Below are 24,797 nucleotides of genomic sequence, written 5' to 3'. Positions count from 1 at the left end.
ACTCAAATGGCCTCCTCAGTCATCAGATCTCAATCCAATAGAGCATCTTTGGGATGTGGTGGAACGGGAGATTCGCATCAGGGATGTGCAGCCGACAAATCTGCGCCAACTGTGTGATGCCATCATGTCAATATGGTCCAAAATCTCTGAGGAATGCTTCCAGCACCTTGTTGAATCTCTGCCACGAAGAATTGAGGCAGTTCTGAAGGCAAAAGGGGGTCCAACCCCTTACTAGCATGGTGTACCTAATAAAGTGGCCAGTGAGTGTATGTAGCATGTAGTATGTATGTAGCATGCATGTAGTATGTATGTAGTATGTATGTAGCATGCATGTAGTATATATGTAGTATGTATGTATGTAGCATGTAGTATGTATGTAGCATGCATGTAGTATATATGTAGTATGTATGTAGCATGTAGCATGTATGTAGCATGCATGTAGTATATATGTAGTATGTATGTAGCATGTAGCATGTATGTAGCATGCATGTAGTATATATGTAGCATGTAGTATGTATGTAGCATGCATGTAGTATATATGTAGCATGTAGTATGTATGTAACATGCATGTAGTATATATGTAGTATGTATGTAGTATGTATGTAGCATGCATGTAGTATATATGTACTATGTATGTAGCATGTAGTATGTATGTAGCATGCATGTAGTATGTATGTATGTAGTTTTTTTTTTTTTTTTTTACATTTAACACATTAGCCGGATGATGGGACTACTACTGTCCCATCATTGGCTAATGTGTCAATCACTGTCATGGTAGCAGGCATAGCCCGATGGGACTTGTAGTCCCATCGGACAATGCCTGCACAGACTACCGGAGCCTGCACAAACCCCCCGGCAGGCCGGCACAGCCCACCGGCAGGCCGGCACAGCCCCCCGGAGCCTGCACAGACCACCGGCAGGCCGGTACAGACCCCGGGCAGTCCGCACAGCCCACCGGCAGGCTGGCACAGCCCTCCGGCAGGCCGGCAGAGACCCCCGGAAGGCCCGTACAGACCCCCGAGAGGCTGTACAAGGGCAGGAAAGGGTTTTTCCAATTCCGATACCGGAAGTCTCATAGACTTGAATGGGACTTCCGGTATCGGCATCGGCGATACCGATACTTTTTTTAAAGATCGGCCGATCCATTCCGATCCGATATTTTGAAGTATCGGACGGTATCGCTCAACTCTACTGAAGACTCTTTCAGATAACACACTAGCAGCAGGACAAGCGAGCTCCTGTAAGGCATATTGTGCCAATTCAGGCCAGGCGTCCAGTTTAGAGGCCCAAAAGTCGAAGGGGAATGACCAGTGAGGGAGAACATCGATATGGGAGGAAAAGTAGTTTGTAACCATAGTTGACAAACTGCTGCCTCCTGTCACTTTTAATCGATGCAGTATTAGCAGTCGTGTGAGCGGTACTTGAGAAATCATTCCACAACATGGTCATTAAACTCCTGTCTCCAACACCACTTCTGCTGTGTGCACCATGAACACCTCTTCCATTGTGCCCACTACGGCTCGTGGGAGAACCAGCACCGCTGCTGTGTGCTGAGAAAGCCTCAAACGAACGGTTTACCAGAGTTGCTTGTTTGTTTGCCAATATTATCTCCAGGTTCTCCTGTGGCATGATGTTGTGTAATTTGCCTTTGTAGCGTGGATCGAGGATGCTGGCCAGCCAGTAGTCGTCATCTCTCATCATTTTGGCAATGCGGGGGTCCCTTTTTAGGATCCGCAAGGCATAATCGCACATGTGGGCCAATGTTCCAGGTGTCAATGATGCACTGCCCATGGTGGGTGGAGGAGCAGTTTCTGGCAAATCCACATCCCTACAGTCACGCACAAACACTGTCCCTGACCTTGAAATGCCAAAATTTTCTCTTGCCCCCTGAGAAACATCCTCCTGCCCAAACTAATCATCCCCCTCATCCTCATCCTCCTCCTCTTCCTCTTCCTCTTCTTCCTCCACCTCGTCCAGGACAGTTCCCTGAACAGACAATGGCTGACTGTCATCAAGGCTTCCCTCCTCCTCCTCCGCTGCAAACGCCTGATCCTTAATGTACGTCAAACTTTGCATGAGCAGACGCATAAGTGGGATGCTCATGCTGGCATCGTTTGTGCTTACCAGCCGTGTGCATTCCTCAAAACACTGAAATACTTTACAGAGATCTTTCAGCTTTGACCACTGCACACCCGACAGTTCCATGTCTTCCCTCAAACTGCCTGCCCCTGTATCCTCCCACAAATGCATTACAGCTTGCCTCTGTTCGCACAGCCTCTCAGCCATGTGCAGGGTGGAGTTCCACCTTGTTGCAACGTCTATGATTAGGCGGTGCTTGGGGAGGTGGAGCAATCGCTGCAGCTTCTGCATACGACCGGAGTGTACGGCCGAGCGACTGATGTGCGAGCATAGTCTTCGCACCTTATGGAGCAGGGATGTTAACTCCAGATAATTATTAAGGAAGCACTGCACCACTAGGTTCAAAGTGTGAGCCAGGCAAGGTATGTGTGTGAGTTTTGCATGGGCTATGGCTGCCACAAAATTACGGCCGTTATCACTGACTACCTTGCCTGCCTCAAGATGTAGACTGCCCAGCTATGTCGCTGCAAGTAGTCGGCCAGTACCTCAGCGGTGTGTCTGATGTCGCCCAAAGAGATCATCTTTAACACAGCCTGCTGATGCTTACCACTAGCTGATTGTCTGTAAAGGTTATGTTGAGGGCTTCCGATTTTGTGGTATTAATTTTAAAATTAGACAGTCGTCTAAATTGAGGAAGTATATTAAGGATATTTGGGAATGCCTGTGAAGGGTTGGTTATGAGGATAGCCACCGGTTTTCCTAAGGGTAACAGGACCCTAAAAGTTATTGTGCAATTTGTCCTGAGTACGCTGATACCCATATGTGGGTGTAAACGACTATTTGGGCGCATGGCAGAGCTCGGAAGGGAAGCAGCGCCATTTGACTTTTTTGGCTGGAATTGAGATCGGACACCATGTTGCATTTGGAGAGCCCCTGATGTGCCAAAACAGTGGAAACCCCCCACAAATGACACGATTTTGGAAACTATACCCCCCAAGGAACTTATCTAGATGTGTGGTGAGAACTTTGAACCCCCAAGGGCTTCACAGAAGTTTATAACGTACAGTGTTGTGAATTCGCTCTCTGGCCTACCTCTGGTTACTAGTGAAGGTAGTGGAGCTGGTTATATTGACAGAGGGGTCGCGAGTAGAGTTGAGCGAAACAGGTCGGTCAGATTCAGATTAATGTTACCCAGGTTCCCCCTCGCTGAGGTGAGTGGCGAGCGGCAAGGTGTGTTAGAGCCGCTGCAGCAGCAGTTATCAGGGTCTGGGGCCTCTGCTCAGGCAACCAGGAAATCAAAATGGCGGCTTTGGCAAATTGTGGGTCTGGCAAAAGCCCCTTGAGTCATTGCTGGGGAGCGGGACTTGTTCATACAATCGGTCGTAACCAGACAGGTGGGTGGAGTTGGTGATCCCCATGGTGCTGTCTGGGGTTCCCCGAGGTGAAGGGGTACGTCCCTGTAGTGAGCAGACTGGTGTATGGTCCGCGGGGCTCACGCCAAATCTTCCATACCATTGAAGAACCCGCCCCTCCTGGTCGTGTGGAGGCGACCAGCGAGTGTATTTTTCCTCCATATTCCTGCGGCTCTGGCAAAGTGCCCCCTAGAGTCGCTGCTGGGGAGCGGGACTTGTTCATACAGGCGGACGTAACCAGACAGGTGGGTGGAGTTGGTGATCCCCATGGTGCTGTCTGGGGTTCCCCGAGGTGAAGGGGTACGCCCCTGTAGTGAGCAGACTGGTGTTATAGTCCGCGGGGCTGACGCCAAATCTTCTATACCACCGAAGAGGCCGCCCCCTCCTGGTCGTGTGGAGAAAGGCGACCAGTGAGTGTATATTTCCTCCATATTCCTGTCCCCTTCTCCTCCAGGTGTGAGCGGCAGGTGTGCTGCGGGGGAGTAGGGACAAATCTCAACCCTCACCATTAACCAACCCTAGGAGGCGCAGACCTCATGGTGACAGGGTAGGAGGGTGGTGTCCCTTGGTGAATGTCGGGAGAGTGAGTGTGGTGACAGCAGGGGGATGCCTCTGTTGTCGTGTCCAGAAGGAGTTCACCAAATATATGACAAACGAATGTGTGCAATAAACGTTCAGGTCCGGACCTGTGTGTGAACGAGCATGTATGGGTGGCCACCAAAAAACATCTTGTGGAAGTGTGTTGTGGAGTCTGATCAGCTCATAGCAAACATACACATACATAAACTCGTTCCCCAGGTCGGCGCTGTGGAGATGAGTGGTGCCTCCAGAACATACATTGCCAATACCAGCGGTGCGTTTGTCATTAACCTGAAGTGTCAGGTAGTGGAGGGGTGAACTCAGGATCTGGGCGTCCCCGCTGTAGGTGTTTCCCTAATGAGGAGTGGTCTTGAGGGTCCAGAGGCCCCTCATTAAGGAGGGGGTACTGTCATGATCCAGGCTGGATCTGACAGTTTAAATGGACAAAGTTGAACTTTTTTTCATTTGGCTAGGTGCCAAAGTGATGTGATTGCCCCTGGTGGCCATTAGAATTATTACACGTGGTGTTTCATTCTAAGTTGCCTGGTGGTGGTGAGTGGTATCGCACCTTAGTTTTAGGGTTAATGTACACGCAATTACAAATCAGGTGTTAGGCTCTATAAAAGGGAGCCAGGTGGGTTCAATCACTGTAGGTGATATTGTGTGTTAGTCATTCACAAGGAAGCCTGGGTGAAAGAAGGAGCTGAACATGAGTCCTGCGCATCCCAGCCAGAGGGGACGAGTGGCAGCTAGGTGGTCTGCAAGAAGGGCTGGCATGGCGTGGTGGAGTCACAGTTTATGGTGTCGGCAGGAAGTGCTTGCATGGCTTGGTGGAGTGACGACTATGGGGACAGCTGCAACGGGTGGTGGCATGACGTGGTGGAGTCACAGTTTATGGTGTCGGCAGGAAGTGCTTGCATGGCTTGGTGGACTGATGACTATGGGGATCGTTGCACTCAGCATGCGGGACTTGGTTGTTGAGAGCTGGACTCAAGCATGCTTGACTTTTTGGGCAGGAGCTGAACTCATCTTTGGGACTCTGTTACTGGACTTCTGCAACTGGTGGTGGACTCTGCTCCAAGGCTGCACTATGGTGAAGGATCCAGTTATGGTGATGGATCCGGGTGGAGGAGAAGATGCACGCAGGTGGTGGGCTCTGTTGCTAGGAGCATACGCAACAGAGCAAAGCTAAGTGGTGTTTCCCCTGTTTTGTCATCTTTCCTCATGTGTGTTTAGTGCAGTGGTGGGATTAGTTTCCGCACCGACCAATTCCCTAGTGAGGGTTTAGGTCAGGACGAGCAAGGGTTTTTAGGTTCCTGTTGCGCGCCCGGTGCGGAACTGGCATAGGGAACGTTAGGAGTGCAGGGACACTGGCTCAGGGGAGCTCAGGAGGTCTCCACTTCCCTATTCCCTATCGCAGGGCCCACCATTGTTAATGTTACCCAGGTTCCCCCTTTATTATTTAAATTCGCCTTACTGGAGGCGTGGGTTTCCAGACTTGTATATGTGTAATGTCTAAATTCGCCAGTTGGAGGCAGTGTATCCAGCTGCACGTGTTTATTATTTAAATTCGCCCCACTGGAGGCGGTGTATCCAGGGTCACGTGCGTCACATGGGTTCGCCTTGCGGTACTCGCTGCGTCCAGACACACGTGACAGAAAGCAGATTTCCTCACAAAGGATAAGCATACAATATCTATGTCCTCAAGGTTGGGGAATGTTTAATTGAACTAGGAAAAAATATATATGGATAGTGAATATGGTTGAGAAAATATGTCATGCCAACTAGTACAGTGTCAACCATCCAATTAACAAACAGAAATTCAATAAGCCAAAGATACACATTAGTTGTCATTAGCAATGGACAGTCAGATAGTCAGTAATCCAAAAACCATTAATTTTGTTAGAAGGGGGTTAAGGATAATTTAGCTGTAATTCACTCTCCAATCTTCCTATTAAGAGTCCCTTCCTTGCTGCGGAGGTTGGCACCCTAAACTTAAGCGCAAATAGTGCCCCCGCTCACCGACGATTCACCCTCACTGGCCCTTTTGTATCTCCCTCCAACAGTAATGCCCACCAATAGGTACAAGCATAAGCATAAAAGGGGGGATTTGAGTGGGTGGATGGGGTAATAGTCTTGGTGTATACCCCATCTCCTGCAAGATGGCTGGACCATCATTGTAAATACACCATTGTAAATACACACCTGTACTCTGTATCTCCCTCACCTCATTGTAGATTGTACGCTCTCACGAGCAGGGTCGTCTTATTTCGTCTTATTTTGCTTTAATTATTGTATTGTTAGCGTTGTTACTTATGACTTGTGTTTTGAAACTGTTAAACTGTGAAGCGCTGCGGAATATGTTGGCGCTATATAAATAAAGATTATTATTATTATTATTATTATTATCTCTGGATAACTCAAGAGTATTGAACCCCTTAAACAACATCAAATTGCAAGGAGTATGGGACTCTTATTGACAAAAAACTCCTGAGTTATTCCATTAGGTGCATAGCATAAGTAAATAGAGTCATGCAAACACAAAAAGGATAACTATCCTGGTTTCTCAGTATATGTAAAAATATCAGCAGATGTGTACATACCACTAAATCCTGGTTCCAGTAATCACCATGATAATGTTTCAGCAGTATCCACAACCTGTTAGTTTCCTATCCAAGCAAACTCTGGATCCTTGTCAAGTAGAAACTGATCTTACAGAAATCAGTGTGGATAGCTTCACCAACTATTGTACAGTACCCAAAGTTTAACGACACATATAATCAAAATCAATGATAGCTGATAGACTTATCTGATATGTTCATAGAAATATGAAATCGGCCTCGACGCGTTTCCTTCCCATGATTAGAGTTCATCAGGAGGCACATGGGGATTTCAGTGTTCATTCATAAAATAAGAGGTAGATTTGACTTGAATTTTCTTAGACCATAACTTGTATTTTTTTAGACCCACAGCTCTCAAGACTTGGCTGACACTTTGCTTTCCTGGAAACCCATAGGGTTTCTCCCAAGTTGCTGAACCAAGGTTCCCTTATACAACTCACCTGCTAAAAGTATTCTGTGGCCACCACATAAACTCTTCTCCTTTGTTGTTTTCCTTCCCTGTCTGTTTGCTTCTCCTCTTCCACATACACACCCCTGGTGAAGATCACCTTGACCAGAGTGGATGTCCTGACTTCTTTCTTTCTCTAAACTTACTTACTAACTGAACTTCCTATTCCTGTCACTAACCCACAATCCCCAATCCTCCTCCCCAATGTGGTCTGGCCTTTATAGTTAACCTTGTCTACACTACCAACGGGAAACTGCAGTCCCAGGAGGATTACTCATAAATATAATACAATACTGTACAATACATGTAAAATAAATTTAGCCACTAGGGAATGTCAGAAGATTGGAACACCATCCCCACCACTCTCACAAGCTGATCTGTATCGATGCCAGGTTTTGGACCCCACTAAGCTTATACCGATGAGCTATCCTATGCCCCTTTACTGAGTTCAGCCCAGGTTATAGATTTCCTTAAATTAATGGCCTTTGTTGGTATGTATTATGATTCAGCAAGAAAGAAATAACTAGAATATTACACCCCAGATATATAGTCAAGATAGTTTCCACAACAAACAATCTATATGCCATCAGTTCAAAATGAGAAACAGCTGGAAATGTTGGTTTGAGAACAAGACAATTTGGGAAGTAATATCTGCTCTGAATTCTGAGTATGTAGTTTAGAATGCAAGGGAAGATTCGCTGCAGAAGCACTGGCTGACAAATTAGCAAAGTCCAATATAATCTTTCAAACAAATAACTAAAGTCTACTAAGTTATTTGAAAATGTATTAATTCCTATTTAAAGAGGTTATCTGGAGTAGAATTTTAGCTCTCTGGTAGCTGATTGGATACGCACAGACACAGGGTTTTTGTTTTCTTGGCCTTTTTCCAGAGAATATGAATGACAACATCAAAATGTTTTCTTCCACTCATGGTTAGTGGTTGGGTGAAGCCATTTATTGTCAAACTACTATGTTTTCTCTTTTTAAATCATAATGACAACCCAAAACGTCCAAATGACCCTGATCAAAAGTTCACATACTCCATTTCTTAATACTGTGTGTTATCTCCTCTAACATCAATGACAGCTTGAAGTCTTTTGTTGTAGTTGTGGATGAGGTTCTTTATTTTCTCAAATGATAAAACTACCCACTCTTGTTGCAAAAAGCCTCCAGTTCCTGTAAACTCCTGAGCTGTCTAGAATGAACTGCGAGCTTGAGATCTCCCCAGAGTGGCTCTATGATATTGATGTCAGAAGACTGAGATGGTCAGTCCAGAACCTTCACTTTGTTCTTCTGTAGTCAATGACAGGTAAACTTGGCCTTGTGTTTTGGATCGTTGACATGTTGGATAGTCCAAGTATGTCCCATGCACAGCTTCTGGGCTGATGATTGCAAATGTGCCACAAGTATTTGCTGATAACGTGCTGCATTCATCTTTCCTTCAACTTTGACCAAGTTTCCTGTGCCTTTGTAGCTCACACATCCCCAAAACATCAGCGATCCACCTCAGTGCTTTACAGTACGAATGGTGTTCACTTCATCATAGGCCTTGTTGACCTCTCTCCAAATGTAACGTTTATGGTTGTGGTCAAAAAGTTCAATTTTGGTCTCATCACTTCAAATTGCTGAAGGACTGTATTGTATTATTTACTATAAGCTGGAACAGGAACTCATAACAATAGTGGCTACAGAGAACCGAGTTTGGTTATTCAGTGACCAAAAGATTTACACTAACGAATTATAAAGACACAGACCTGAAAACACAGTTCAGGAGCTTAAATTGCCTGCAGTTCTTCCCACGGCTTACTGCAAGGAGCCAACAGAAACCAGAAGTTAAAGCCCAAGTTCCTAGCCTAGACAACACTGAAAGTTCTAGTGACGTACACACGATGTCACCCTGCATAATTCACAACAAAAAGGTGGCACCACCCAGACACAGAATCAAAAACAAAGGAGGTAGGTATCAATGCGGATGTCACAGTATCCCCTCTTACTGGGGGACTCTAGACACTTAAAGGGGTATTCCCATCTCCAAGAACCTTATCCAAATATATAATAGGTGTAATAATAATACTTACAAATACCTCCAACTAGAAATGTAGTATAGTTCTTCTGATTCACTAAGATACTGCAGTAGCTTAGTTATACATGGTTAAGACCACTTGTATAGTGACAGTTAATTTGTTAGCTTTAAGTGGTCATAACTATGGATGTCACGGTACTGTTGCAGGACGTCCTTGGGCTAGGGGCTCCTTCCCTTTCCCTAAAGCTCTTGACACCCTAGGTATCCTTGATCCCCGGATTACGTCTATTGGTGAAAACGCCAGGGCCTCGTGCCTTGATGAGCTCTTAAATCAGCCCTCATCTGTCCCCTTCCCAACCCAGGGAAGTTGGGAGTCGTAGAGCATAAGAATACACAAACCCGACTAACATGGAAAGATGTTAAGAGATAAATGAAAATATCAGGAAAGCTCCAGGAGCGCTCAACTGAACAGATTAACCCCTGCACTGCTAGCAGAGACCTACACTGTTTAATATGATGGTGTGGTGCTTCTAATCAGTGTAGGAGTATGTGAAATCAGACACCACGGTCTTCTGACCCCTCTCTGTCATGGTAAACCTGTGGCAATGAATTCCTAAGCTACTGCAATGATCTGCACATGGGTGTAGTGCTGTGGTAGCACATTATACAGTGATGAGGCAGTGACCCAGCAAAGTTCAAAGCAAAATGTCCCTTTAATGTTCAACTCACAAAAACACAGCACACGACATTCTCCGGATCGTAGCCGTGAACCATATCCTCTGGATTACAGTCACTAAACATGCCAGTCCACCTCCGGTTCACACCCGGGCACAAGACAGTTCATCTCCGGATCACAGCCATGCGCAGGACAGTCTACCTCCAAGACCTGTTGTCGTGGGCAACTACACCGCCATGTATCTCTTTAATGTTCAAATCACCGCTGTTATGAAAGAGTCACCAAGGAGGAAATTCAAAAACAAGCTAAGCCACAGAAAACCAGAGAGGTTGGTAACTAAGCGGATTGCAGACCCCTGATCCTATCCACACAACTAGCAGTAGCCGTGGAGCGTACTTACGATGATCCTAGATGCCTCGTCACAGCCGGAGAACTAAATAAGCCTAAAGCAAGAAAAGGGGAAATCTAAACTTCCCCTAGAGCAGACCCCAAAGCAATAGACAGCCCCCAAACATGTATTGTCGGTGAGACAAGATGAAAACACAAACACAGATAGAAAAATAGGCTGAGCAAATGATGGAGCCCACACTAACTAGAAAGGACAGGAAAGGAAAGATGCTGTCTGCAATCACGCACAAAACCCTGCCAAAAAAAGTCCAACACTTTCTGATAACAAAAAACCTGAAGTCGCTAGACTTCAATTCCCTATATCAGCACTCTGGCATATTCTGAAGACAGAGCAAAAAGAGACAAATCTGATCAGGGACATAAAGCAAACTGGTATAAACAGAGACATAAGAATGGAAATTCAGCACAGCCCCAGCAGGGGCTGGCTGACCACAAAAACTGAGTAAACCAGACCAAATCTCATGTGAAAAAATAGCAGAGCACACTTAGCTTGAGAGGGCAGGAACAGAACTGGAAACCAGAACCTCAGGGCAGGAAAAATCACCAGCACAAAATTAGAGAGTCGGCTGACTTAAATCCAGTCAGAAACTCCTGATGTCCACTCACAGTCCTCCTCCTCAGGTGGCAGGTCTCTGCCGTTTAGATCAGCTTCATTACCTACTGTCACCACTAGAGGGAGCCTGGATGGAGAACTCACGACTCCTCTGTCAACACAGCCAGCTCCACCACCCTCACCAGAAGCCAGAGGTAAAACAGAAAATGAGTTCACAACACACCGCATTACAAAGTACAACATATCCTCCAGATCGCAGCTGGGAACCATATCCTCCAGTTTGCAGCCGATAAACAAGCTGTCCACCTCTGAGACCAGTTGCCATGGGCGACTATACCGCTGTGTACGCTGTGGGTGCCAGGTCTTCTAGCTGCCTTGGCTGTTTGGCTCCGCTGGCCTGTGTTGCCTCACACAGGTGGAGCTCTGCAGAGCCTCCTGCTCTGTACTCCTACCAACACCAGACTGACACTGACACTGAACCAGACACACCCAAACCCTATACTACAGGGTTTTTGTCTAGAATATGAGGCCTTCAGCCACATGGAAAACCTGGGCCGGGAATCAAATGGACTGCACAACTATCATCCTGCAGTCTGTTTCAAAACACAAAAGCCCAGAGCAGGTTTTCTTACATCTGTCCTGGCCTGGACATAAAGCATGCCCAGGACCAATACTCTCTTTTATTCTGCATTGCAATCACAGCTACACCTGTGGCTGCAAATCACTCCCATGGCCTCAATATGCCACCGTGCGCATCCTGGGGGGAACATACAATGACCCCTACATGTAACACCGGTCACTGCCACACATATCCCCCTCTGTTCAAACCTGTGGGGCTGAACACTTGTCACTCCACATGGGTGCATGACAGGGCATCCGCGTGACCCTGTGACACCCCTACCCGACACTGTACTGAGAAACCAAATTCGGGACCTGAACCATCAGTTGACACAAGCATCCATCCCCTTTGTGCTTCTCCTCCATACTTTGTTATGTGACCACTCACCTCCCCATTCTCCGTTGCCGAAGGCATGCTCATTTTCCTGACTAACAGTAGATTAGGGCCAGTTTTGGGTGGTCTTTACTTTGTTTATTGGGGTTCACAAACCCCACTGCTCATCCTGTGACCTAAGTACCTGCCTTCGGGCCCTTAATACCATTTCCTCTGTACTCTTACCCATGCCTCGGTGACTATGTCATGCCAAAATGCCAAGGTCCACCCCGGCCACCCCAGGCATACATCTGTACCACGTTGCACCCGAACCCAAGCCTCCTGACGCTGCGGTTTAGCTAGAGGTCTATCTGATTTTACCCTGAACCCTGGTCACATCCTTGGCCGGTGTCAGAGGGTTCCTCGTGCGTACATACCTAGTCACCTCCATGACCACACGTTCCTGATTCCGCCAAGTTTTCTTTTTATATGTGCGATATTTATACCTGCGTCTCTGCGTGGTACCCTGGACCTGAGCTGTCCATAACTTACCAGGGGACATTTCCAGCTCAGGGTTCGATGGGGTCCCCACGACCTCTTCTGCCACAACCTCTAAGGGGAACCTATCAGGGTTACACTCTGTCCCTAAGTTGGTGACCCCTATGGCAGGTATCCCTGACTCGGGATCTTCGGGTTCTACCCCTGGAACAACATTTACCTTGAGAGGGTTGACCCTTGTCTCCCACAGGGACCAGAACAGGGGCAAGTCTCTTCCCAACACAGTTGCATATGTAAGGATCTTCACCACTCCTGCCACATGTTTAATGTCCCCACATGATGTAGAAAAATTAACCTCCATGGTCAGGTACTCCCGGATTTCCCCATAGATACCCATCATCTCCACTTTCTATCCTTTGGGGTTGTCCCCAGCAACAAGGGACCCATAGATCAAAGTCACTATGCTTCCCGAGTCCAGGAGAGCCTCTGTTTGTTACCCGTTCACGAGTACATGGCACAGCTGGACATCGCTGTCGGCAGTGCCCATAGTGGCGGTACAGACTGGCTGGGTATACATAGACACCCGGCGAGCAAACCTGCAGTCCATGGACTCAAATTTCAGGGGGCAGTTGACAGCCACATGTCCGGGTCCTTAGCACTGCCAACACTTAATCGCTGTGGCATGACTATACCTTGGAGCCGCTTTAGGGGAAATGGGACTTTTATTACCCCTTCATCAAGGGCTCGGTCCTGGTTAGCCCCAACAGTGGTTTGTGGACTTTTCCCAATACTGCTGTACAAAGGCCTGAGTGGCTGTATACCACTCAATCCAACTTATCAGCTGGTCCAGAGTGCCCAGGTCCCATTGTGCAACCCAATGCCACAGGGCGGCCGGCAGAGCCCTCACCAGCCAGTCAACCACCACCCTCTCTACTATCTGGGTCGGGGTCAAAGTCTCAGGCTGGAGCCATTCCTCCACCAACTGCAATAAGTCAAACACCTGAGACCTGGCGGGATGAGTCTCTTCAAAGGACCACTGGTACACCCTCTGATCGCCCATTACCTTAGGGGTCTCTTCTTGACACCGCAGATCGCCCCTCACCTTAGGGGTCTTCTCTTTACACGGCTGTTCACCCCTCACCTTAGGGGTCTCCTCTTTACACCGCTGATCACCCCTCACCTTAGGAGTCTCCTCTTTACACCGCTGATCAATCCTTACCTTAAGGGTCTCCTTTTTGCTCCGCTGATGCTCCAGTAGCTGCCACTGCAGCGCCTCTTGCTTCTGCTGCAGCAACTGCAGCATCTCTTGCCGCTGCTGCTGCTACCGCAGCTCCTCATACTGCTGCTGGTCAAGTAGCTCCTACTGTTGCTGCTGGAACTGCAGCACTTCTTGCTGCATGAGGACCACCTGTTTCAAAAACTCCTCAAATTCAACAGCAGACTTGTTCACTGACATGTAGCACGCTTTGGGGGTATGACTCAGTTCACACTGCCTGCATTATCCACCATATGTAGTGGTGTGGTAGCACCCTATGCAGTGATGAGGCAGTGACCCAGCACAGTTCAAAGCAAAACATCCCTTTAATGTTCAACTCACAAAAACACAGCACACGATATCCTCCGGATCGCAGCCAGGAACCATATCGTCTGGAATGCAGTCACTAAACATGCCAGTCCACTTCTGGTTTACAGCCGAGCACAAGACAGTCCACCTCTGGATCACAGCCGGGCATAGGACAGTCTACCTCCGAGTCCTGTTGTTGTGGGCAACTACACCGCCATGTATCTCTTTAATGTTCAACTCAGCGTTACACAGTACACGATATCCTTAGGATTGCAGTCGGTTCAGTCCCTTCAGTTTGCAGCCGATAAACACACCAGTCCACCTCCGAGACCAGTTGCCATGGGCAACTATACCACTGTGTACGCTGTGGGTGCCAGGTCTTCTAGCTGCCTTTGCTATTTGGCTCCGCTGGCCTGTGTTGCCTCACACAGGTGGAGCTCTGCAGAGCCTCCTGCTCTGTACTCCTGCCAACACCAGACTGACACTGACACTGATCCTGACACACCCAAACCCTATACTGCAGGGGTTTTAACTAGAATCTGTGGCCTTCAGTCACATGAAAAACCCGGGCCAGGAATGAAAAGGACTGCACGATTAACATCCTGCAGTCTATTTCAAAACACAAAAGCCCAGAGCAGGTTTTCTTAAATCTGCCCTGGACACATAGCATGCCCAGGACCAATATTCTATTGTATTCTGCATTGCAATCACAGCTACACCTGTGACTGCAATGCACTCCCATGGCCTCAATACGCCTCCGTGTGCATCCTGGGGGGAACATATAGCGACCCCTACATGTAACACCGGTCACTGCCTCACATGGAGTAAGTGTCATAATGAATTAGAAGAACTATACTACATTTCTGATTGGAGGTATTTGCTAATATTATTATATCTATTGGGAGATAGGAATACCCATTTAAGGCCAGGTTTATCAGTGAAAGACTGATGGAATTTCCTGATAAACTTGTCATTCTTGTAACTTTTCCAGTGTACTAGAAATTGCAAGGATCTACGTGACCCAGCAATCAAGGATATTTTTAAATTTATCCTCCAAACTGTCTCTAACCAGCAAAGGAGGTTTACTTATTGGATTACCAACAGGATGCACAGCTAAATGGTATCTTTTGAGTTGTTAAAGGAGAATCTTTCGTTAGGATCAATCTTCCTAAGCCATCTATATGGGCATGTAGGTCCTAGAAAGTTAAATAAAATGATACCTCAATATCTGCAATCTGATATTTTAATCAAGAAAAATTCATGTTTTTCATATATATGTAAATGATCTTATTTTAAATAAAAGGGGGCGTTACCATTGTGAGACATGTAACTAACACAAAACAATAAAGCTGAACTTTGTCTTCTTGCAAAAACATTTTTGCAGCTCTGCTGAATTGTAACTGCCTATGAGATGGAAGTTGAAGCTGAGAGGAACCTGCAGATGTGTCAGGTATAATCACACATAGCTTACACGGCTTTGCAATGAGATCAGGAGAGCAGAGATTGGTTATCACACATCACTTTTGTAACTCCCCCTTCATGTAAAATGACCTTTAGAGGCAGATTCTCATGAGGATCAGTCTCCGGTTCATAGTCCTGAACAGCTCGTTTATTTATAAGAAAAATGTGGACTTCTCTGGAATAAGACATTGGATCGCAGACATCAAGGTATAATTTTATTCAGCTTCCTACGACCCACATGCCCATATAGACTGCTTTGGAGGTTTGATCCTACTAACAGATTCCCTTTAAATACATTGGTTATCTGTAAGGAACAGAGAAGATTTAAACAGCATGCCAAGACCTCAATTATTTCATATGGACAAATATACTTGGGGCCTAGCTTAGCAAAGAGTACCTTAAGTTTAATATTTTTAGCTAACAACCTCACCTTATCCCCCAACCCCAAAATAGGGTCCAGTTTTTTAATTTTCTAAATGCAATGAAAATACACAATGTTTTTAATGAATAACTTACTTAAAGCAGTTGTCCACTACTAGGACAACCCCTTCTCGATCTAAATGTTTGGCACCAATTAAATAAAAAGCTTATTCTCACCTGACACATGAGCCCGGCACCCAATCAGCGCTCACGTCAGTGTTCCTGCCTTCGAACAAATTTGAGGGAATGAGAGCAGCGACAGCCCTGATTTCCTCTTGATGTTTGATTTGTGCAAAGGCGGGGCCAGTGAGGCAAGCCCTGATTGGGTGCCAGGTTCGCGTGTCATAACATCCGCATGGGAAGGCAAGTGCCAACATCACTGGAACGACATCAGCACGGAAAGTGAATATGAGTTTTGACAAAATAACACTGTTTATTGAACCTGTCCACCACTACCCAGATAACAGTCTACCTTTCACTGGCAGGGGGGAACAAGGAAATCAGAATCTTAAATAGCCAGCAGCCAAAAGTTAACCCTTAAGTTCTCAGCCTAGATGGCCCCACAAGTCCCAGAGACTTAAGGTCCCGTTACACACAGCGATGTCTCAGCGATCCCACCAACGATCCGACATGGATGGGATCACAGGGACATAATTAGGCTGATCGCTGGTGACCTGTCACATAGCCAGACTCACCAGCGATCAGGACCAGCGAGCAAGCTGGTATCTAGGGTAAACAGCGGGTATCCAAGAGCTGCGCGGCTCTTAGTTACCCGCTGTTTACCCTAGATACCAGCGTGAAGCGTCGCTGATTGTTGGTCTCCCGCTGCCACACGCAGCGATGCGTGCTGGGAGACCAACGATCAAAAAATGGCCCAGGACGATCCTGCACGATCAGCGATACCCGGCGGTGGGCCGGTCGCTGATGGATGTCACACACAGCGAGATCGCTGGAGAGATCACTGATGCGTCACAAAATCAGCGACCTCGCTAGCGATCTCGCTAGCGATCTCGCTGTGTGTGATGGGGCCCTTACACAGGACCATTGTAATTTTGCCCAGTATGGCCTGCAATGAAGCCACGGTGCAGGGTAGCAAAAGAAATAGAGGAGGCAGGCACCACCATGGATGTCACGTAATAAGAGAACCTGTCCCTTATTCATGCTGGCTTGGATTTAGTCAGCATCATTCTTCTGACAGGTTCTTTTAAATGGGGTATTTCCACAGCAGGCACATGATTTACCATGATTGTCTAATAGATTCTGGTCCCACTAGACATGAGTGAAACGATTCTTAATGAATCAGTCGTCACAAATTTCACAAAAAATTTAGAATTCACCATAGAGTTCTGTGAGAGGCCTAATGCCATACTGTAGACTCTGATAAGTGGCCAAAGAGATGACATGAAGGAGTGAGCGGAGGGCTTGTCAGTAAGCTGAAGCAGCAGGACAGGTGAGGGGCAACTCTAGGACAGTGAATGCAAGATTTTATTATTTCTAATCCCTTCTTTACCATCCATTTATTATGCTTTGGGATCTGGAGAGAGATCGGAGAATAATAAATCTCTTTTCATGGCAATTTAATTTTCCATTCAATTCAAGTGAATCTGCCCAAAAAAAATTTAGGGAAATTTGTTCAACTCTAGGTCCCACTTCAATGGGACCCTACTTGTCTTGAGAACGAGGTGCTGTCTTGCACTACTGGGAATTCACATGTTTATGAAACTCTTGCCAATGATTTCTAGGGTCATTTTGAAAATATTTTCTGAACTCCCATCAAAGTAAATGGAGTGAGCCATGTATGCGGGCCACTCTCCACCGATAGTCTCGCTAGACTAGGTCCTTTTCTCAAGATGGGTGTGTGTCTCACATAGATGGGATCTGCATCGATTAGACAATTACGGTCAATCCTGTTAATATGCCATAAATGTCTGCGCTTCGAAACTATATATTTAGCTGTCGAAAATGTATTCAAAACCTTTATGCAACTGGAAACAAAACTGAAAAGGCACAAAAAATGTATTTTACTATAACCTATCAAAATAATGTATGGAAATACATATATAATAATTTATGGAATTAGCAAGTACTTTGAGCTTTAGTTGTGGAATATTAAATGCAGTGACTATAAATCTCACAGACTTTATTCCCAGCAGGAGTTATACATCAGTCAGTAAACACATGTACGATATTATTTTCATGCTGTTCACATTTCCTCAACATTTTTTGATAAGCATCGACTGAATGCATTTTCCAGAATGTTATATTTTTTCCTTTAATAAAACATCTGCCCAACATTTTTCATTTCACTTTGGGCTTTACAATCTGGACATTTAAATTCCTTATTACCTTTTTTTTTCTCGAGGAAACATTTGGTGCTTTTCCATTAATTTAGCTTCCTGTAGGCTACTGGTGCCATTTTTACAACTGGGTAAATTAAATTGAGCATAAAGTCATGAAAACAATATTCATCAAACATGAAAGTTGTATTAAACTTTACATATTAGATCGGTTTTATGCAACATAAAAAAAATCTCTGTTGTGTCTGCAATTTTGCTCAGTACATGTAATTAACATACATTTTCAGAAAATAAAGATATATAGCAATTACGGTACTGCTAATCCAATATTCCTGCTATTCCATAATACCTGTAGCGACCTCACCACTGTCAGGTGAGTTCGCCCATGCATTTCAAGAAATGCCTATATACTTTAATAGGAATTGTTGTAATGCTTCATTTTTCCTTTAGGGGTGCTGCAGGAAAACAGAACATTTGCTACCAGGTTCTCTCATATATTTCCTACAAGCGATACGGAGTCAGAGTCCACCAATATGAGTAAACATAACAATATGTTTATTACAAAATGCAATGTACAGGCCAAAAACAAATAAGTAAAAAAGTCAATAGCTACGACAGGGATGTTGGTAGCTACTGAAGTGTAAAAGGTACAAGTAATATAGGCGTCCTATACATATATACCCTAGTTTAAAAATATACTCATATCCAATAGTAGTGCATATAATAAAGGGATATCAGTATAAATCAATAAGAACTGTATTTGTTATGCATCCAGTGTAGAATAGCCAGTGCAAAAGAACTAAATCCCTAATAGCCTGTAAGCAAATAGAGTAGGAAATAACATAGTAACATAGTTAGTAAGGCCGAAAAAAGTCATTAGTCCATCCAGTTCAGCCTGTAAAATTCTGTCAGAATAAATCCCCAGATGTACGTCCTTCTAAAGAACCTAACAATAACTGTAAGATACAATATTGTTACGCTCCAGGAAGACATCCAGGCCTCTCTTGAACCCTTCGACTGAGTTCACCATCACCACCTCCTCAGGCAGGGAATTCCAGATTCTCACTGCCCTAACAGTAAAGAATCCTCTTCTATGTTGGTGGAAAAACCTTCTCTCCTCCAGACGCAGAGAATGCCCCCTTGTGACCGTCACCTTCCTCGGTATAAACAGATACTTGGAGAGATATTTGTATTGTCCCCTTATATACTTATACATGGTTATTAGATCGCACCTCAGTCGTCTTTTTTCTAGACTAAATAATCCTAATTTTGCTAATCTCTCTGGGTATTGTAGTTCCCCCATCCCTTTATTAATTTTGTTGCCCTCCTTTGTACCCGCTCTAGTTCCATTATATCCTTCCTGAGCACCGGTGCCCAAAACTGTACACAGTACTCCATGTGCGGTCTAACCAGAGATTTGTACAGAGGCAGTATAATGCTCTCATCATGTGTATTCAGACCTCTTTTAACGCACCCCATGATCCTGTTTGCCTTGGCAGCCGCTGCCTGGCACTGGCTGCTCCAGGTAAGCTTATCATAAACTAGGATCCCCAAGTCCTTTCCCATATCAGATTTACCCAGTGGTTTACCGTTCAGTGTGTAATGGTGATATTGATTCCTTCTTCCCATGTGTATAACCTTACATTTATCATTGTTAAAATGCATCTGCCACCTTTCGGCCCAAGTTCCCAACTTATCCAGATCCATCTGTAGCAGAATACTGTCTTCTCTTGTATTGACTGCTTTACATAGTTTTGTATCATCTGCAAATATCAATATTTTACTGTGTAAACCTACTACCAGATCGTTAATAAATATGTTGAAGAGAATAGGTCCCAACACCGACCCCTGCGGTACCCCACTGGTCACAGCGACCCAGTTAGAGAATATACCATTTATAACCATCCTCTGCTTTCTATCACTAAGTCAGTTACTTACCCATTTACACACATTTTCCCCCAGACCCAGCATTCTCATTTTGTGTACCAACCTCTTGTGTGGCACGGTATCAAACGCTTTGGAAAAATCAAGATATACCACGTCCAATGACTCACCTTGGTTCAGTCTATAGTTTACCTCTTCATAAAAACTGATTAGATTGGTTTGACAGGAGCGATTCCTCATAAACCCATGCTGATATGGCGTTAAACAGTTATTCTCATTGAGATAATCCAGAATAACATCCCTCAGAAACCCTTCAAATATTTTACCAACAATAGAGGTTAGACTTACTGGCCTATAATTTCCAGGTTCACTTTTAGAGCCCTTTTTGAATATTGGTACCACATTTGCTATGCGCCAGTCCTGTGGAACAGAGCCCGTCGCTATAGAGTCTCTAAATATAGGAAATAATGGTTTGTCTATTACATTACTTAGTTCTCTTAGTACTCGTGGGTGTATGCCATCCGGAGCCGGAGATTTATCTATTTTAATCTTATTTAACCGGTTTTGCACCTCTTCTTGGGTTAGATTTGTGACCCTTAATATAGGGTTTTCTTTGTCTCTCGGTATTTCACCTAGCATTTCATTTTCCACCGTGAATACCGTGGAGAAGAAGGTGTTTAATATATTAGCCTTTTCCTCATCATCTACAACCATACTTTCCTCACAATTTTTTAAATGGGTCTACACTTTCACTTTTGATTCTTTTACTATTGGTATAGTTGAAGAACAGCTTGGATTAGTTTTACTCTCCTTACCAATGTGCTTCTCTGTTTCCTTTTTGGCAGCTTTAATTATTTTTTTAGATACTGAATTTTTCTCCTTATAGTTTTTTAGAGCATCAATGGTGCCATCCTGCTTTAGTAGTTTAAATGCTTTCTTTTTACTGCTAATTGCCCCTCTTACTTTTTTGTTTAGCCACATTGGGTTTTTCCTATTTCTTATAGATGCCGAGAGACATAGAGTGTCACCGGATGTGGATCATTATAAACATCTAAGACATTCTAAACAAGATGGTATCATAAACATACAAAGTGAAAAGATTCACCCACTCAGACCATATTTCCCAACATAACCCATGTGGATCAGAGCAATTAGCAGCCCCAGGTTCTCTCATATATTACAGTTAATCAGTGGAGGTACTAGCAACTTGAAACTCTATGCTTGTCTAATTATCGGGGTATTGTTCTAATAAAAAAAAGTAAATACTAATTGAAAAACCTGTGTGGAGACAGAAAGGAACATCCCAACGCGTGTTTCGCATTTAGCTTTAGCAAGGTGGTGTGGGGGTGTACTTTATGAGCTGCTAGGCTCTATAGGTCGGAGATGTTACCAATGTGAGACAGGTAGATCAGGACTGTCAGTCATTGCATAACGCCTCCTTTCATTTAAAATCTCTGGAGGCAGATTCTCAGGGAGATCAGTGTCCGGCCCATAGATCTCAACAGCTAATTTTACATATTAAGAAATATAGATTAAAAACATATGCGACATGCACAAGTGTGAACATGTTAAGAAATATTAAACATAATTAAACATAATTAATAATAATTATAAACAATAATAATATAATATATAATAATAGATATAATAATAATATAATAATATAATATAATAATATAATAATAATAATAAACAAATCTTAAACATAATTAAACATATTAAGAAATTTGTGGATTTCTCTGGAATTAAACATTGGATTGCAGATATCAAAGTATCACTTTATTCAGCTTCCTATGACATACATGCCAATATAGACGACTTAGGAGGGACAATCCTACTGATAGATGCCCTTCAAGGTAAGGTTACATCTTGTTCCGAGAAACGTATAAGTTGCAATGCAATACACAGCTAAAAACACTGAATTGATTTAGTTTGCTCCTGTTGTAGTTATTGCCCCCACCCTCTAAAAAAACATATTTGCCACCATCTGAAACCAGATGCAAATAATTAGATTAATGAAGCTCAATGAGAAAGTGTTCTGTCATAATAAGACACTACTAGGTTGCGTTCACATATTGAGATTGTGTTGCTTTTTTTTGTTGGTATCTCAGTAGAACAAGAATATTTTTGCCGTGATTTTGGAAAATCGCAGATATGGCTGCAATGTGTGAACACAGCCTTAAAGAGGTTATATAAGTTTGTAAAATTGCTGACTTATTCTGTCATTCGGCTGTTTGAAGAAGCTGCAATGTTCGGGTGAAATTTGCAACCTCTTCATTGCTTACTTTTCGTTCCTTGCGTGCTTAGTATTGCAGCTTTGTTGTATTCACGATAATGAAGCAAAGTTGCATTCCCTAGCACAGCCTGTCCAAATTATACGTCATTCTGGTGTATGTAGCAATGTACGTGGTACATGGAACAATATGTCCCAGCGCTCACTGAATGCTAAGGCTCCTTCAAACAGATGAACTTTGCAGGCAATGGAAATGGGATAGCAAAAAATAACTTTCTTTGAAACCAAGTATAGCATAGGATTGTACTGAACTTTCTACTGAAAATATGATCATCCAGTGTCTTTGGTTTTGAGGCGATGATTTTAAAATTGGTTAAACCACTAGAACACAAATAACACCTTACCATAATGTGGAATTATGGCCCACGCCATGGCTGAAGCATATATTCCTCCAATCATCCAAAACATACACAGCCAACTGAGATGTTCTCCTCGCTTTTCTCTTGCAAGGACTTCTGAAAAGTAGGAAAATGCTGTTGGAAGTGCTCCACCAATCCTGTAAAGATTATGAGATATGTCAATTCTAAATACTGTTTACAGGAAATATTCACATTCTGTGCATTAATTTTAGACATGCAGCAAGCTTAAGCCATTCTACAAAAAATAACTTAGGAGTTTATAGATTAATATTGACGTTGAATTCTATGTTATTTATCACCTGTCCAAATTCCCATTATCTAAAACATGAAAAATTGGTATTTTCGAGCCATCACAGACACAATAAAGTAGAACTCCACATCATTAATCATAGGAGAAGATCCAATATTATGTGACAGCTATTATTGCAATTAATTATTTTGGGAGTAGATTTGTCTGTGAGCTATAAGAGCCATGAAGTCTTGTGACAATCTAAAAGATCGCATTGATCATTTGCCAAGTATTTTACCCACAACCCTCTGTGATAGACAAAATATCAAATATGGCTAATGTTCAGATCAAGCGATGAAGCTATCACTCACAAATCTGATTAATGCATGAATCAAGAAAACCTTCATGGACAGCGGCATTTTTACCATGGCTATGGGACATTGATGCATATCCTAGTTATATGCTATAAGGTAAAAAAAAAATTGTAATAGCCCTTTAAGCCTGTTTTCACCTTCCTGACCAGGCCATTTTTTTCAGTTCTGATCAGTGTCACTTTATGAGGTAATAACTTTGGAAAGCTTCTGAAAATGTTTTCTCGCGACATATTGTACTTCATGATAGTGATAAAATTTGTTCAACATGACTTGTGTTTATTTTGAAATTTTCAAACTTTTCATTTTTATGCCTCTTGTGTCTTGTGTGTATATTCGTGTATAAACCGACTCGAGTAAAAGCTGACACCCCTAATTTTGCCACAAAAAACTGGGAAAAACTTATTGACTCGCGTATAAGCCTAGGGTGGAAAAAGCAGCAGCTACTGGTAATTTTCAAAAATAAAAATAGATACCAATAAAAGTAAAATTAACTGAGACATCAGTAGGTTAAATGTTTTTGAATATCCATATTGAATCAGGAGCCCCATATAATGCTCCATACAGTTCATGATGGGCCCTATAAGATTCTCTATACAAAATACACCCCATATAATGCTGCACAAAGGTTAATAATGGCCCCATAAGATGCTCCATAGAATGATATGCCTCATATGCTGCTCCATAAAGGTTATGGCCCCATAAGATGCTCCATAGATTATGCCCCCATAAAATGCTCCATAGATTATGCCCCATATGCTGCCCCATAAAATGCTCGATTATGCCCCATATGGTGCCGCTGCTGCAAATAAAAAAAAATGACATGCTAACCTCTCATCGCTGGGGGCCAGGTGCCGGTGTCCTGAGCAGGCGGGGACAGGTGATGGTGTCACCGCTGGCTCAGGGCCCCGGTACCTGCAATATTCACCTATCCCCGGTCCATCGCTGCCAGCCGCTCTGTCTTCCAGGTCCTCTGTCAGTGACGTTCAGGCAGCAGAGGGCGCAGCATGCACTAACTGCATCATCATGCCAAATGCAGCCTGAACGTCACTGATAGAGGACGCAGAGGACAGAGCGGCGTGCAGTGAAGGACCGAGGACAGGTGAACATCGCAAATACCTACCCCCTCCCGGCACGGTCTCTGCAGCCCCTGCGTCTCCGGCAGCTCTTCCTTCCTTCAGCGGTCACGTGCTACCGCTAATTAAAGTCATGAATATGCGCATATTCATGACTTTAATGAGCGTACCACGTGACCACTGAAGGAAGGCGTAGAAGAAGCCTGGGGGCTGCAGAGATGCACTGGGTGGGAAGTATGATCTGACACCCCCGCTCCCCTTCCCCCCACCAACCCCCAGTATATGACTTGCGTATAAGCCAAGAGGGGGACTGAGCCCAAAAAAATGGTCTGAAAATCTCAGCTTATACGTGAGCATATACGGTACAATATTTAATAAAGAATATTTCTCACATGTCTATTTTATAGAAGCACAATTTTTGAAACATCATTTTTTTTATCAGGAAGTTAGAGGGGTTAAAAGTTGACCAGCAATTTCTTATTTTTCCAACAAAATTTACAAAACTATATTTTATAGGACCACATCACATTTGAAGTGATTTTGAGGGGCCTATATGACAGAAAATACCCCCAAATTACATAATTCTAAAAACTGTACTCCTCAAAGTCCTCAAAA

The 24,797-nt window shown here is 44.1% G+C and overlaps 1 protein-coding gene across 3 annotated transcripts in view; it reads right to left on the bottom strand.

The window, feature by feature from the left end:
* SV2C (synaptic vesicle glycoprotein 2C) overlaps positions 1-24,797 on the bottom strand; it is a 385,566-nt gene that overhangs the window by 126,828 nt on the left and 233,941 nt on the right. For all 3 annotated transcript variants that reach the window (XM_073584110.1, XM_073584111.1, XM_073584109.1), the window contains exon 4: positions 22,492-22,643. In XM_073584110.1, coding sequence (XP_073440211.1) covers positions 22,492-22,643 — 152 coding nt within the window. The remainder of the gene's footprint in view (positions 1-22,491; positions 22,644-24,797) is intronic.

This window comes from Dendrobates tinctorius, unplaced genomic scaffold (genome assembly GCF_039654945.1).
Source record: "Dendrobates tinctorius isolate UK_male_01 unplaced genomic scaffold, ASM3965494v1 ptg000083l, whole genome shotgun sequence".
Taxonomy (NCBI): domain Eukaryota; kingdom Metazoa; phylum Chordata; class Amphibia; order Anura; family Dendrobatidae; genus Dendrobates; species Dendrobates tinctorius.
The sequence above is the reverse complement of the archived record's forward strand: the minus strand, read 5'-3'. Positions and strand labels throughout refer to the sequence as shown.